The 16,537-nt window shown below is 43.6% G+C and overlaps 1 protein-coding gene across 1 annotated transcript in view; it reads right to left on the reverse strand.

The window, feature by feature from the left end:
• Positions 1-16,537, reverse strand: part of DYTN (dystrotelin) — a 57,027-nt gene that overhangs the window by 26,795 nt on the left and 13,695 nt on the right. The window contains exons 6-9 of the mRNA XM_066346356.1: positions 16,241-16,312; positions 15,818-15,981; positions 10,307-10,418; positions 8,525-8,673 (exon numbers count right to left, since the gene is read on the reverse strand). Of these exons, the coding sequence (XP_066202453.1) occupies positions 8,525-8,673; positions 10,307-10,418; positions 15,818-15,981; positions 16,241-16,312 (497 nt within the window). The remainder of the gene's footprint in view (positions 1-8,524; positions 8,674-10,306; positions 10,419-15,817; positions 15,982-16,240; positions 16,313-16,537) is intronic.

Here is a 16,537-nt window from a genome sequence, read left to right on the forward strand (position 1 = left end):
TCAGTTTGCATTTTTCTAACCACTAGTAAGGTTGAGCATATGTTTGTGTTTTTAATGGCTATTAGGAATTCCTCTTCCTTGGCTGCCTATTTATATATTGGGTGTATTTTCTTTCTCACCCACTCCCTCCTCTTCCTCATTTTCTTCTTTATTACTTCACCCCCTCTCCTCTTCGTTCTCTCTCTCTCTTTCTTTTCTTTGAGGTTTTTAAAATAATCAATTTTCAAGGATAACTTGTATAGCATAGGTTGTGTTATTAGTGAAAATATTTTTCTAAGTCTAAGGCTTATCTTTTGATTTTGTTTGTGATATTATTTATCCTAGTAAACTGTTTAAATTCACATGTTAAATATAGCTGTGTATCTATCACTTCATGATTCCTTGTTTTTCTGTCTTGCTTACGAGGTTCTCTTCCAACCCAAGGTGTCCTAAATTTTTCTAATATTTTTATTTTAATTTCTTTTCATATCTAACCTTCAATCGATTTGGAACTTACTTTAGTATGTGGGGTAAATTAAGGGCAAGTTTTGTTTTCTGTCAGATGAAGAGACAGTTATGCATTTTTTTTTCCATGGAACTGAAATACCGTCTTTATCATGTATTAGGGTCCCATTTGTGCTTGGATCAGTTTTTAAATTTTGTTTTCTTGTCTTCAGAGACTTTCTACATGGCCATTCCTTTCTAAAATCTATACTATTTAATCATAGTGGTTCTACAGTAAGTTTTACTGTCTGTTGAAGAACGCCCTTTCTCACCAGCCTTCAATTTCATAATTTTAAATATTCTTGTACATTTATTCTTTGAAAATGTCCTCAAAACTATTTTATTCTATTTTTAAAATTTTGATTCTATTTAAAAATATATTTAATTTAAATACAACCAAATGTCATTATTGTTCCTTATGCTCTACAGTCACCGTGAACAATGAATTAGTGAAAATTGAGCCATTGCTCCTAGGCAAACTATAGAGATAGGCTCTTGGAAGTCTCTGGTCAGAACATTTTCATCAACCAGTCAATACATAACCTTATTTCATGTGTCTTTCTGTTTGAGTATGTCTTATTTCGTATACAGTGTTGATTTACTAACATTGGACTCGTGGTCAGCAGCTCTATAATTCATGCCTGAATGAAGTTTACCTGACACACACACTTCCTGTAAAGGCAGATCACAACCTTCTTACACTTAGGAACACTGGACACCAATTCAGCACTATGTTTGGGATCATTTACAATCATGAAATCACCAACAGAAAGCACAAAAGTGTGAAAACATGGTACAGGGTAGACTGCGACAGGGACCTGCATTCACAGTGTCAGAGCCGATGCGGAGGGAGGGGAGGCAGAGTGTCCCAGGTCAGCCTCAGCTGTGCATCAGGCAGCTCTGTGCCTTTCTACAAATGGCCAAGAACTCATTCTGTGAGGAGTGGCTTTTGGGGGGGTTACAAATACATTTTTGTGAGTAGGTAAATTCATAAATATGAAATTTGCATACAATAAGGATCAATTATATGAATTTTTGGAGCATGTACATTCTAAGGCTAGCTAGTGGCTTCTCTTAGGAATTTGTATGTTTCTCTGTTCAAGCTTTATTTTCTGTACTCAGTGAGATATTCCAGTTTTCTTTATATGAGTTTTTAAATTTTTTCTGTGTGAAGCTCCTCCCCTTTTTTAATTTAAGTGAGAGGAGTGGAAATAAAGAGACTCCTGCATGTAGTACCCCGATTGGGATCCACCTGCATCCCTGTCTGGAGCTGCTGGTTTGCCATCTAAGGCCATGCTCAAAACCGAGCTATTTTTAGTGCCTGAAGCCGAGGCTCCGTGGAGGGAGCCATCCTCAGGGCCTGGGGCCAACATGCTAGAAACAATCAAGCCATGACTGTTAGAGGAGAGGAGAGAGAAGGGGGAGGGGGAGGGATGGAGAAGCAGATAGCTGCTTCTTCTGTGAGCCCTGACCAAGAATTGACCCCTGGATATCCACATACCAGGCCGATGCTCTATCACTGAGCCAACTGGCCAAGGCTGTGTGAAGCTTTTTTTTCCAGTTTGTTTTGAATTTTTTTTTTACAGACATAGTAAATGGAAGTTTTATAAACTTTCTAGCTGACTATTTCTTGTATAGAGAGGAGTCATTAATTTGTGCATATGTATTTTACTTCCCACCTTCAAACCCTATTAATTCTAGAAGTTTTCACTAGAGTTGCTTTCCTGGGATGCACAATCATATTGGCTGAAAGGCAAGGAGGTTTTTTTCTGTTCTTTTTCACTGTTTTGATTTTCTTTTTATTATGGTTTTAAGAACTTCCCAAAATCTTTAATAATGGTTGTATTTGGTACTTAGCTTTCAATTATGTTTTTGTAAGTGAAAATATTCTCAATGTAACCATTACATGAAAAGTAAGGGAATCCATATCAAAAGAAGGAGGGTTATTACCATGAAGAATATTTGCTGAATCAATGGATGAACTTAATTATTACCTGTTGGCAAAACCATTATCTCTTAGAAAGTTATCAGTACTAATATGTCAACTTAGATATCAAGGATGTGTTTTTGTGTATTGTCACAATGTAAAATAGTAGTAGTCCACATTCATTTCTTCTCAGTAGCCACTGTAAGGTCGGTGGATGAGGGATGGTCACGTGGGTAACTCGACCCGCCAACATTGGCTAGGACCGCCCACAATCAAGCCCGCCAAAGGAAGCTTCCCAGGAACCATTTGGAAAGAAGCAATCGTCTGCCAGCCAGTGAAATTTCACCACGTCATAGTAGCTCCACTTCCCTAGAGGGACCCTTTAAATATCTCCCATGCAGTTTAATTCGTGCAACTTCCCTGACCTCCATTTCTCCTTCATCTTTCTTTCTTCGGGGCTAGGGAACCTTGCCAGGCGGGGCGTGCGCTCTGTACTCAATAAAGCCATTTACTTATTCCACACTTTGCGGCTCCGGCCCCATTCCTTCCTTCTCGGTGGGGGAAAAATACCTTACATTTTGGTGCCAAAACCCGGGAGGAGTTAGAAGTCCACAAGGACCACTCCTTTCTCCTCCCCTCTGAGAAAGAACCAGGAGAAAGAACCAGGATCTCCGATCTCCAACCCACTTTGGCACACAGTGCAGTAAGTCCCCTGCCTCCAGCTTTCCTCTCAGTTCTTTCCTCCGAGACTCCCTGTCCGAAACCATAGCTACGTCAGGGAAGTCTTTTCCGTCCGTCCGTCCGAGTGAGCGTGTGCTTGTGGAGACCTCCCCAAGCACATCCACTTTCATCTATGGCTGGACCTTGAGTTTTTAGGATGCTAATACTCAAGTCTGACCACTCCGAGAACTGAGCGCGGCTGTGAGGGCACAGGAATCTCCCTCCCTAAGGAGAAAGAAACTGTTCTTCTTCTCCGCTGTGACCAGGCCACAGAACCCACTCAATTAGCCTCCTGAAGGGACTTTCGGTTTTAACACCCTCACCAATTTAACTATCGCCAAAAAAGCTGGGAACTGATTGGAGATCTCTTACATACACGGCTCCTAATTATTCGTGCACCTGTCCTTAATCTCTGTGCCGCCTGTTCCACTGCGCAGGCCTTTTTCTGGCCAGAGAAACCTCACCTAAAACCTCCACTCCTAATCTTTCCTTCTCCGCGGACTCCAAACTCTCTCTCCCCTCCCTTCTCAAAAACCTGTTTCTTATTCACCATCTACTACTATCTCTTTCTCCTCCCCTGCTGGCCAGGGCCCCCTCCCTTTACTGTATTCTCTAGTCCCACCTCCATCAGGCCTTTCTCAGCCTGGCATTGGCTCTTACACCGGTTTTCAGGACGTCCAACCCCAATTTTCTTATAGGAAGTTCCTGCCCTGTCTGTCCTGCCTTTGGCTCCAGCGTTTTTCCTGCAGGATCTGGGTGCCGGGCTCCGCACGAGCCCCCCTCCTCTTATTCCCAATTCCCCAAACCCCTATCCGGAACCTATGAACACGGCATTTAAAGTTTTTAACGGTCCCAACTAGTAGAAACAGGCCTGTTTGCCAGGCCCCCATGCAGCAGAAGGTAACGCTCCAAAACCAAACTCTTGTGGCAACCCTGAGACCAGCAGAGCCACCAGCAGCTTGCTTTAAGTGTGGCAAGCAGGACCACTGATCCCGGTAGGGCCCCTGCCTGTGGCTGCCCACTGAGCCCTGCCCTGACTGCAAGCAGCCCAGTCACTGGCGGAGTGATTGCCCCTTTGGGCAACAGGTTTTTTTCCTCAGCACCTCTACATAGAGGACAAGCCGCCCAAATGGAAGGCCAATCCAGCCAGGTGGGTGCATTGCTCGAACTCCTAGGACACGGCCTGGACTAGGAGAACCCAGGGTTCTGCAACAAGTGGGTAAGTCACTCCATCTCATTTCTTGTGGACATGGGGGCTGCCTTCTCTGTTTTTGTCATCACACTCTGGACCTCTAGTTCCCTCACAGGTTTCAGTTATGGGAATGGATGGGACCCTCTTCCTTTTCCCTTTTTACGCCACTCCTGACATGCAGTTCTGCCTCAAGCTTGCCTCCTTATAGGACCTCTGGCAGTCGGAACCACTGGACTCCATCCATTCCAGCTCACCAAAAGGCTGGACCCTGCAAATCCCCCTATTACTCCTCTCTCTTTTTTAAAATCCTTACAGGACCGCATCCGTGAAGTTTCTCAACTCACAGCCACACAGATGTTCCTCTTGACACCCCTCAAAGCCTCCACCTTCTGATCTCCCCTTCCCCACGACGCCCCTATTCAGCAGGAAGTAGCCAGATGAATAAACGGTGCCCCTTTTTCTATTTAACACAAAAGGTCAGAATGTAAGGTTGGTGGATGAGGGATGGTCACGTGGGTAACTCAGACCCGCCAACATTGGCTAGGACCGCCCACAATCAAGCCCGCCAAAGGAAGCTTCCCAAGAACCATTTGGAAAGAAGCAATCGTCTGCCAGCCAGTGAAATTTCACCACATCATAGTAGCTCCACTTCCCTAGAGGGACCCTTTAAATATCTCCCACGTGGTTTAATCCGTGCAACTTCCCTGACCTCCATTTCTCCTTCATCTTTCTTTCTTCGGGGCCAGGGAACCTTGCCGGGCGGGGTGTGCGCTCTGTACTCAATAAAGCCATTTATTTATTCCACACTTTGCGGCTCCGGCCCCATTCCTTCCTTCTCGGCGGGGAAAAATACCTTACAGCCACTAATCAGCATTTCTGAACTCATTAATATCTAGGATAAAGTAAAAATTACTTCTTAATTTTATTTTGGGGAACAACTCTTGCATTTGGGTGGAGAGATTATAATACATTGACAGTTCAAGAAACATTAGCTTTGCATAGTGTCTGCAGTTTCCTTTCTTCCTCTTATCCCCACAAACGCCCCTTTGAGAGCAGGAAGAACAGGTTACCTGCACTATCAGGTGGAGAAACAGAGCCAAAGAAATGTGAAGTGACTTCCCCCAGGCTACACATACAGATGGCAGAGCACAAGGTGTCTGCGTGTCTGTCCCAGGCTCAACCAAGCTTCACCATCTTCTCCCAACACCGGGCAGTTACTCCTGTAACACTCTTTCGTGCTTTATTTTAAAAGAGCTTAAGATCCCCTTATCTACTCACCCATCACCTCTTAATCAGGCATCCATTCATTTTATTATTCAGTCAGTCAGTCAGATTCAGACATTGTTATAGATTCAGGTAATATCACTGAAAACAATAAAAGTTTTTTCCCTCACAAAACTTATATTTTAGCAAAAAAAAAAAAAAAAAAAAAGGAAAGTTAACATACCTAGGGTGTCAGATACTGATGAAGTGCTTTATAAAATAGTAATAAGGCAAAGGAGGAAGACTGGAAGTGCCAGGGTGGGGGCGGGGCTGAGAGGCGAAGTGGGCGGCCAGGAGAGGCCTTAGGGATGAGATGAGTTTATTTATTTTTTATTTATTTATTTATTTTTTTGTATTTTTCTGAAGCTGGAAACGGGGAGAGACAGTCAGACAGACTTCCGCATGCGCCCGACCGGGATCTACCCGGCACGCCCACCAGGGGGCGACGCTCTGCCCCTCCGGGGCCTCGCTCTGCCGCGACCAGAGCCACTCTAGCGCCTGGGGCAGAGGCCAAGGAGCCATCCCCAGCGCCCGGGCCATCTTTGCTCCAATGGAGCCTTGGCTGCGGGAGGGGAAGAGAGAGACAGAGAGGAAGGAGGGGGGCGGGTGGAGAAGCAAATGGGCGCCTCTCCTATGTGCCCTGGCAGGAAATCGAATCCGGGTTCCCCGCACACCAGGCCGACGCTCTACCGCTGAGCCAACCGGCCAGGGTCTGAGATGAGTTTAAACAAAGATCTTTTGCGGGCTTTTAGGAAGTGAGGAGTCCAGCCATTCAGGGAGGTGTCCAGGGAACCAGTTCTTTAAAGTAAAGGTTTTAGTCTTAAGCGAAGAGGATCTGGCTTAGTCTTGTGAGAAGAGAGGAGGGATCAGGGCTGGAGCAGAGAAAATGTAGGTGAGGGCTGGGGCACAGAGGTGACATAGAGAGGTTAGCAGGTGACAGATAGGCAGGAGCTTTCTAAGTTATGCTGCAAGTCTTCGTTTTTAGCTTAAAAAAAGAGGGATTTAAGGCAGGGAAGTTTGGAGAAGATGAGCATGTGAGAAACGAAATCATATTTGTGGTTTTAAAAAGCCAAGTCAGGCTTTGGTGGTCAAAAGAAATTAAAATAAGAATATGGGTCTTTGTGTTCTAACTATGGGAATGTAGGAATTTAAACAAGATATCAAGTATCCAAGAAATCCGATGGCTCAGTGACATATTTTATTGTTACTCTGTTAGGGAAAGGTGAAACAAATGGATTGAAGAAGACAGATAAATTAGAATCTTTGCTTTTATATTCAAATTCAAATTCTTTGTACTCTATTAAAGATACACATCCTAATGATACACAAATGTCTTAAGGCTACATTGATAAGAACCTGCTAGCAAATGTGACACAGGAATAATGAAGGCCATCTAATTGCAAAGTCAACATATGCTTCTTCATCTAAAAAGCTACGAATACATATTTAAGTTATACCAAATTGTCAAATGATAAAATAACCACAGAAATGAGGCCTTAAATTGAGATAGAAATACACTGGTGGCTGTCTGAGAAAAGAGAGTTACAAAAGAAATTTAGAAGTTAATACCAATTTAAACTGATTTTTAAAAAACATTCCTAGTAAATAAAATGGGAGTGAATAAATAAAGTAAATAAAAAATTCTGGTTTTTTTTAATCCCAAAAGTTTAGTGATCATAACCTGTAGGAAACATGATCTTTCCCCTTTCCCTTCTGAAATTTTAAATTACAAAGAAGGAGTTATTCCAAAAGTTAAGATCATGAAGACATTTTAACTGTCATCTGCAGGCTGGCGATGAGGTCTGTGACGGGGGGCTCGTGTCCGCTGGTGGTGCGGCTGCTTTGGGATAGCCCCGGGGAGCACTGTTTGGCATTCTGAATTTTGAGGATTAACAAAATTCACAACTTTTGTCCTAAGATTTCACTTGAGTGAATTTATTTTAATAAAGTGTTAAAAATATGAAAAGATACATGTATATGTTTTTTGTTTGTTTGTTTTTTACAGAGACAGAGAGAGAGAGAGTCAGAGACAGATAGAAACGGAGAGAGATGAGAAGCATCAATCATCAGTTTTTCATTGCGATACTTTAGTTGTTCATTGATTGCTTTCTCATATGTGCCTTGACCGCAAACCTTCAGCAGACTGAGTAACCCTTTGCTCGAGCCAGCGACTTTGGGTCCAAGCTGGTGAGCTTTTGCTCAAACCAGATGAGCCCGTGCTCAAGCTGGCAACCTCAGGGTCTCGAACCTGGGTCCTCTATATCCCAGTCTGATGTTCTATCCACTGCGCCACCGCATGGTCAGGCTGTAGGGATGTTGATAACAAAATTTAGGGGGACAAAATGTGAAACTAAGTAAAATTGTCAATAATAGAAGGTATTGCTTTGGAATTGTGGCATTTCCTTATAAGAGCAAGAGCGAAGCCATGCAAAACGACGTTTTGGAAACTGATGACATGGGACATGTTCTTCATCTAATGTAAGTGTGAAGAAGAATAAAAAATTGTGTCTATAGCATAATTCCTGCTTTGGAATATTAAAATGTGAACAGCATTCATCAGCGAGTAATGGAACACTGACTGTCTTTTCCCTTTAAAAAAAATAAAGTATTAGTTTCAAATTAACCTTTCAAAAGTAAACCAACAAAAAAAGAAGGTATATAAACAAAGTTATTCAAATACTCTAATATTAAAAATCTTCTGTGTCTGGTGCCCTTAGTGGGAATAACTAAATATTTAGATAGGCCACTTGAAGGTATTTTTACTTCTTACTCTACTTTAAAATTAAAGATCGTTGCTAGAAAGAAAAAGCACCTTAGCCCCCCACCCCCACGCCTTCTGTAAGATCCCTTCTGCAGGATCACCAGCACTGTGCAAGCTGCTGCTCTGTCCCCAGGTTCTGGGCTGCCACTCTGCGGGACTGTCACTCGTGGACACTCACCTGGCTGGTGCGTGGTCGGTCATGTCCCTTGGAGTCACCAGATCCAGCAGCCACGGGCTCCTCGTGGCCTCTCTCCTCCTACAGGCCCCTTGGAGCAGGTTGTCCTTGAGGGTCGCGAGGAGGAGTTTTGTATTCTCCCTTGCGGACATCTGCTGGAATGGCCAACATAGCAAAGGGCATCAGATCGGTCTCAACACGGTCCTCTTTCCTTACTTGGGTAGACTGGCTGCCATGGAAATGTCCAGAAATACTTCACTTACGTTTTTGTTCTCAGAAAAATCATTTTACTTTCTTACTACCTGCATTTCGTCACATTGCCTCTGTCTACACGTACACATAGCATACATTTCCAAATTAAATACCTCTAAACTTCCATAATAATTTTTCTTTTTTAGAACAACCCAATAATGTGGAATTTTAAAAGTGGGAGGGGTGGTGTGGGAGGGCTAAGTCTGTGGTGGTTATCATTTCGGCTGTGGATTCCTTTGAGAATTGGGTGATCACCTGTGGTGTTATCTCCAGAGAAAGGGTCATACATTTAACTCTGTGTAAAATTTCAGTGGATGTCCAGACCACCTAAAGTCCACCCATCAACCCCATATTAAGAATCTCTGCCATCCTGGCTGGATAGCTCTGTTGGGAGCATTGTCCCAAAGTGCAAAGGTTGTGCTCCGGTCAGGGTACATATGAGAACATATGGATGTTCCTGTCTTTCTCTCCCTTCCTCCTTTTTTAAAATAAATAATTTTTAAAAAAGAATAAAAAGGGAAAAACCTCTGCCAAAAACAAACAAACAAACAACAAACAAACCAGAGAAGGAATGCAGTAAGGTATTAAAATTTTTCAGCACTTGAAATCTAAAGTGTAATAAACAATATGACCACACGGTGTCAGTCTAATACCGATAAACTATATCCCGGTCAGGCTTCTAAAAACGGGAAGATCACAGGCTAAGGAACCTGAGGATTTGGGTTAATAAAGTTTAGTAAAGCAGTGCCCACTGGGAATTATTTGGCAAGATCCAGGCACTTGACTTTTTGGACTATTCTTGTTAAAGGGGAGAACGAGAGAAAACTTTCCTCCAAAAAGCTAGCTAATCAAGATACTTCATTCACTATTGTGGTATTTGAGGATGATGTCATCTGGAGGGAGAGACTGATTCATAGAAACTTTGTTGAGAAAGAAGTGTTCTTTCTGGAAAAACTTAAGTGCTCTTTGTTTAAAATTTACTATCCCATTTCTCTTCTTAGAAAGATCTGGATGCTCTTGCTGAATATTTAAAATTTCTTTACGAAGTCTTAGTTTTAAACTCTTCAATTCAAAACTGAGATAGTTATCTTTCTCTTCCCTAGAGAAAAAATAGTGAACATTCAGGGCCCAGGAGAAGACAAGTTAAGAAATAAGACTCCTCAAATGTCTTAGCAATTAGAAGCCTGGTGGCATCACCTTTACTAACCAGAGCCTTTTCTCTTCACTTCTCCCCCATTCTCAGGGCCTCCCCCCTTACACCTCAGACATTTTCTAGTCTGGGATCAATGGCTTCAGGCTGGACTCTGGTTGGCCTTTTCTTATCCCCAAAAAGTTTTATTGAAATTTACAATGTAAAGAACGCATATATATGTGGAGACTTAAGGTTCACTTTGCCCCTTCCTTCCTCTTCCATCTTTCTGGTGACTAAAAGGAGCCGAGTTTGTGGTCTGTCTGGAGGGGGAAGCTCTGACAGCGCTTTGGCTTGTCCCGACACAGTTCACAAGGAGCTTTGTCCAGGAGGGGGGACGTTACCTGGACACGGTGCTCAATCACAGGATGGGGCTGCTGGTGCGACCGGCTGTGCAGGCCAGATGAGAAACACAGCTGGCAGATGTCGAAGTCGAGACACTTCAGACAGCGGTATCTGCCAATTAAAATGGAAGTCTGACATCACCGCTGGTAGGAGAATGAAGACAATCAGATTCAGGGAGAAAAATGAGCAGAAGCACACAGGAGATGTCTGATCCGCCAAGTGATTATGAAGTTTTTCCCAAATTTTGCAGATCTAGGTGGTAAATGACTCTGATGTGTTTGTTTAATCCAAGAAATCTTTTAATAGCATTTTTTATAAATATGGCATTATATTCACATAGTTTTATCTAACAAACTATATTATAAAAGTCTCATTTATTCCCCCCCCCAATACCTCTGTATGCAGGGTATTGTGTGCTACCGTCCTCAGGACAGACCCTTAAGGTACAGACACATTTTATGTCGCTGTACAATGCATTCAAATATTTTGATTTTAGTTGCCAACTAAAAAAAAACACACACACAAAAAACCTGAGACATTTTAATAAAGTTTGACTTCTCTCTTTTCTTAATACTTTGCAAGTTATTATGATATTGGACCTGTGTTCTTGCATAGTGCTAGAGGAAATAAAACCATAGATAAATAATTGAAGATAAACTTTTTCTAGAAGTCTGTAAAAATGAAAAAAAAAATGTAGAGGACAGGGAGTTCCTTTTCAGCCAAAGTGACCACCACACCCAAGTTTCTTAACAGGCCAACATGGCAGGCTTCCTTTAATGAACAGTGACAATCTTACACGTCCTGTGGTCCGGAGGAGAGAAAAGAACCCTGAGACCCTCTGGTAAGGAAAGGTGCCTCATAACACTCAGGGCAAATATTGATATTATGATATCAGGGTGGGGGGGGGGCTGGTGAGACCTCATAGGCACGAATTAGTAACTTTTAAGGGTATTGGAGTGAGATCATATTGTTGCCTGTTAAAGATAAAAGATATTCTTCCCCCCAATAATTTAATTCTCTTCTCCAACTGCAGTGAATATGGCATAAAGCTCCGTCTTCAACGGCAACAGTCGGTGAGGGACAAGCGGCAGCCACTCCGCTCAGCTGGAGATGCCATCTTCGCCCGTCACGATCCTTCCCCTCACTTCTGCTGCTGGCCTTGCCCCTGTAAGCATTTGAGTTTTCAGTCCTGTCTGAAAACTCACACAATTAAGGGAAATATGACAAAATCCCTAGACTCTTCAAATTTCCTGTCTTGTCGCAGAGATGATACGGAAGCTTGAGGTTCTGGCTAGGGGAGTGAGGTAACATGTGATTATGTGAGGTTACATGGGAGACATGGAAAGTGTCACAGGGAGAGAGAGGGGATGCTGCTGCGGGCTGTGTGGTCTGACAAGTTTTCCCAGGAAAAGTGAGACTTGCCGTGCAGCGAATGCTGGGCTGGAGTGAAGAAGAGTCTGGAGCTAGTCAAACCTATCAGACCTGCTGATCACTCTGAAGAACAGAGGAATACAAACTTGGAATGTCCCTGCGGCCACATGGCGGAAGGTCCTGAAAGTCTGAGTCAAACCCCAGAGTCCTCTGGAGGCAGAGCAGGAGATTGTAAGTGCCATGAGACACACCCTCACTGTCCTTGTTCACTGTGGTACCCTGACACCTCGTCCGTGGGAAGGTATTAATAGTGTTGAATGGCTATAACAGTAGGTAACATTTTTGAGCACTTCTGATATAGTTAGTCCCCAGGGAAGTTCTTTAAGGTAAGGCATTATTATCATTCTAACTTGACAGATGAAGAAACTGAAGCAGAGAGTTCAAGCAACTTGGCCAGTTCCACAACCACTTGGCAAGTTGTAGAAGCTGGTTCTGAGCCTAGGGATACCAGCTGACTGGAGAGCCAGATGTTTTAACCACTATCATAGATCACCAAGGCAGGAGGCTTGCGTCTGAATCCACAGACCACCAGTACTACTGACCTTGAAGTGGAAATGGAAGCTTACTCTTTTGGGGGATACCTGGTCCATGGACGGTTTTCAAAAAACTTTAGTAGTTGAATGACAGTTTCTTCGCCAGGACAATGGGACTGGTAAACTCTGCCCACTCAGCTTTGCAAAGTGGTTACAGGGCTTTGAAAATTAGTCAACATGCATCACTGGGAAGACATTCACTTTTTACATAAAATGTATAATATTTTTGTAAGGATGACTTGCTAAGCCACCTGGCCTGGCTGCTTTATCTATATAGTATTACACACGGTTGCAGTTGACTCATTTTGGGCAACCTTGTTGACACTAACCTTGCATTATTTCCTCTATGCCCTGAAATTACAGCAGATTTATGAGAAAGAGTGCAGTGTGGATAATGAGATTGGTCTGTTATTGATGCTTTTACCAAGTCCCCCGCCCCCCATCTCCTCTTAACCTTAAATAGCCATTTCAGAGCATACATATGACCCATTCTGCTAAAATTTAACACTTGGCTTAGGGACAATATTTAGTCTTTGTACTTTCTCTTTGGCCTGACTAGGCAGTAGCACAGTGGATAGAGTGTCAGCCTGGAACTCTGAGGACCCAGGTTTGAAACCCCAAGGTCACTGGCTTGAGCGTGGGATCATAAACATGACCCCACGGTCACTGGCTTAGGCTCAAGGTCACTGGCTTGAGCAAGGGGTCATTGGCTCAGCTGGAGCTCCCCAGTCAAGGCACATATGAGAAAGCAATCAGTGAACAACCAAGGTGCCACAACAAGTTGATGCTTTTCATTTCTGTCTGTCCCTGTCTTTCTCTCTCTCTCTCAAATAAATAAATAAGTAAAAATAAAAGTCACCTCTTTGCCCTCTTCCTGCTACCTCCAGACCTAGCCCGCTGCTCTAAAATAGCTTTATTAAGCTTCACTAAAATGAAAAACCTTGAGGCTATTGCTAGAGGTCCCGAGAGCCAAGAACACAGGCTTACGGTCAGGATTGTCATAGAGTCAAGCAATTTCTAATAGATCCAGAGGGTTACAGCTAAAAGAGGCCTGTGACATTATTCAACCCACCCCTCCTACTTTACTTACAAAGGAACTGAGGCCCACAGAGGGGACAGGCCTTGCCTAATCCCCCGGCTGTCTCGTGTATGAGACTGGCCTTGGGTGTCTAGGAGGAAAGGTGGTTCAGAGGGAGGCACTTCTAGGAGGAAGCTTAACCTCCTTCTGAACAGACAGGGACACAATCTAAAACTTAAAGTGTGGCACTGTGTGTCCCCTGCCTCTGTCATTGTTTGAGTGACCTGAGCAAGTCATTCAAACTCTCTGCGGCTCTTTTATAAAATAGGAATAAAAAACATCTGATATATGTTACATAATTTTGAAAAAAATATTTCAGTGTAAAAGCTGCATTTTATATAATTTCAAAGTGAGTTCTGTACCTAGCTCATGTGGGACACATAGTTGCTGCAAATTAATACTTGATTATTGGTTATAGGATTATAATACACATGTAACATGGTTAATCATATTCATGTCCCTCCACTGTCCAATATTAAAAAAGACTTATTTTTTGTTGTACTGTGGAGATTTCTTTGGTGTGGCTAGCTTGGTTTTCAACAGTCTTCTTCATTTATATGTTTTATTGGATAAAGTTCACTTATTTGCAAAGAGTTTTTCATGAGTGAAGTCTTACTGTGTCTTCAGAATTCTTTTCAAACCTAATTTATTTTTCTCAGCAAAATTAAAACCTGATTTCCAGTTTTTTAGTGGGCCCAGCAGACCCATTTTATATCTGCGGAGAGTATGTTTAAAGTCTGGGGCTAAAGTCTGGACACACAGAGGAGACGAGAAACTGATTGAGCCAGGCCCTGACTCCTGAGGCCCCGCCCCTCTGACCACCCCTCCTTGGACTTGTTTCTAGCTATGTAGGGTCCAGAACAAGTTCTACTGCGCCAGCCTGCAATACAGATTTATTTCAGTTGAAAGTAATTTAAACTCAAGAAGAGGTTTTTTCCCCCCCTTCCCCTTCCCTCCCTGAAGGATGTCAGATAGAAAACCTGCTTCGGGAAGGGATCCCCGCATCGTCACCTGAGCACATACGAATTAAGTGTGGCAGACAGGGGGGACCCAGGAAGTCTGTCAGATAGAAAACCCTGCTTTGGGAAGGGACCCCCGCATCGTCACCTGAGCACATACGAATTAAGTGTGGCAGACGGGGGACCCGGGAAGTCTGTCAGATAGAAAACCCTGCTTTGGGAAGGGACCCCCGCATCGTCACCTGAGCGCATACGGATTAAGTGTGGCAGACAGGGAGGACCCAGGAGTCTGCTTGTCAGATTGTCCTGTGTGTCCCATTGTTTCTGGGTGGCCAAGCATTTGTTTTCCACATGTTTGTTCTTTCTCCTCTGCCTGTGAATTTCCCACTTTCCCCCGGAGATCTCGGACCCCTGCCCCCCTCTCCTGGGTCCAGAATGGCATATAAGCCTCAGCTGCCCAACCTGTCTTTGGGTTTCATATCCTTATAAAACCGCCATCTGTTCATATGTAGTCAATTTGGTCATTTTCTCCTATTAAACTGTCTCACGTTGATTTGATTATTAGTCCAGCTGGAAGAATGTAGAAGGGGAGAAGGAAAATCGTCTTCCTGCTCCCATGGCTACCTGATGTCCCAGCTCTCTCAGCCTGTCCTCGTCTCCAGCCCCTACACCGGTGTTCACCCACCGTGAGAATGGCGTCACCGTGCCTGGCTTACACCTGTTGCTTTCTTTCCTCAAATCTTCAATAACAACTCCAATTTCACTTTGTTGTTGTTTTGTGGGAAACCTACAACATCTGTTTCTTAAGATGAAATTTTGGGGGTCAGTCTTAAAGATCTAACCCTCCGACCCTTAAACCTAGCTTTCAAATATGCCCTTTCTTCTAGGCAGAGAGAATTGGAGTGAGCTGCTCCCACAAAACCTGATCATTCCTGTGGGTCCAAGGAGTAGTCTCAGTTTCCTGCACAGGGGGGCAGCATTGCGCCATGACTGCAAAGCAGGGATCGTGAATTCAGACTGCCAGCTCCTGCCACTTGCTAACCACGTGAACCTGAGCAAGTTATTTAGTGTCTCTGCAAATCAGGGATAGTAATACCCTCTTTTATAGAGAGTTATAACAAGCTATAAGTAAAATAATTCATGTGAAGCACACAACCTAATAGTTATTTAACACTTACTAAAGGCAAAGTATTATTATTGTTTATGTTATGGATGGCTCCAAAGTATTTAAAAGGATTTTTTTTTCTTTGTAACTAAAGATAAATTTTTTTCCCTTAGAGGAATAAAAATGTCTACTGGTTAAACTATTTGTCAGAGGAAGAATTCAATATTCCATTAATTATAGAAGATAAAATGCTTATTATCAACCAGGGTCTCTCACATAGGAAATTATTGCCCTCCCACCAAAAAAATCAACTGAGCTTCAGATGTGTAAGAAGAACCACAAAAAGAACCCAGCAAGACACAGTTGAGAGTGACTGTCGGTGTAATACTGATGAGTGACTCTACCTCAGTCCCGTGATTGGGAAGTTCCTGCATATTCTACACCGAACGGGGTGAGCGACCGTTTCGGTGGCCGACAGTCGGTGGCAGGTCGGGAGCCACAGGAGGATGGGAGGCTCAGTCTGCAGCCAGGACAGGAATTTCTCTTCTTTGATTGCTGGGCCCAACACCTGAAAAACAAGGCACCCTTCAATGTGTTTCTAGACACAACTCTGATCTCTAGTATAGACGAAAAACGTATTTTCTTCTTCTTTTCTGGCCCTGTTTCTGTGAGCTCTGCTGAAAAAGTTCAGGGCATGAAGTCAGAGGCAAGCCTACCCCCTCAATTAGGTTGTCTGCGATGTTGTGTGGAGTAAATATTTCTGAACTTGAAATTGGTCCGCAAACGTGAATGCCCCCACCTCCCAGGGACGTTTGCACGGTACTTACCCCCTGGAAGCAGCTGCGCGTAGCACTTTCCACAGAGCACAGAGCACGACTCTCACCTACGACCGCAGGGATCTGCAAGAGGCCAGACACCCCAGGTTGGCTGTTAGAAAATGCAGAACCACGTGGTCGTGGACCTCGGCATGCCTGGCTGGGGGGGCTTACAGCCATGGAGTCACCAGCACTGGGAGTCCGAGACTGGACAAGCTGTCCCAATCCAAGCAAACAAGAAATGCATAGGTTTTGTGCAATGATGAGGCAAATTCATGGAGAAGTGGGAAGAAGAGAAGCTGAGAGAAG

Source organism: Saccopteryx leptura, chromosome 7 (assembly GCF_036850995.1).
Source record: "Saccopteryx leptura isolate mSacLep1 chromosome 7, mSacLep1_pri_phased_curated, whole genome shotgun sequence".
In the NCBI taxonomy this organism is placed as follows: Eukaryota; Metazoa; Chordata; class Mammalia; order Chiroptera; family Emballonuridae; genus Saccopteryx; species Saccopteryx leptura.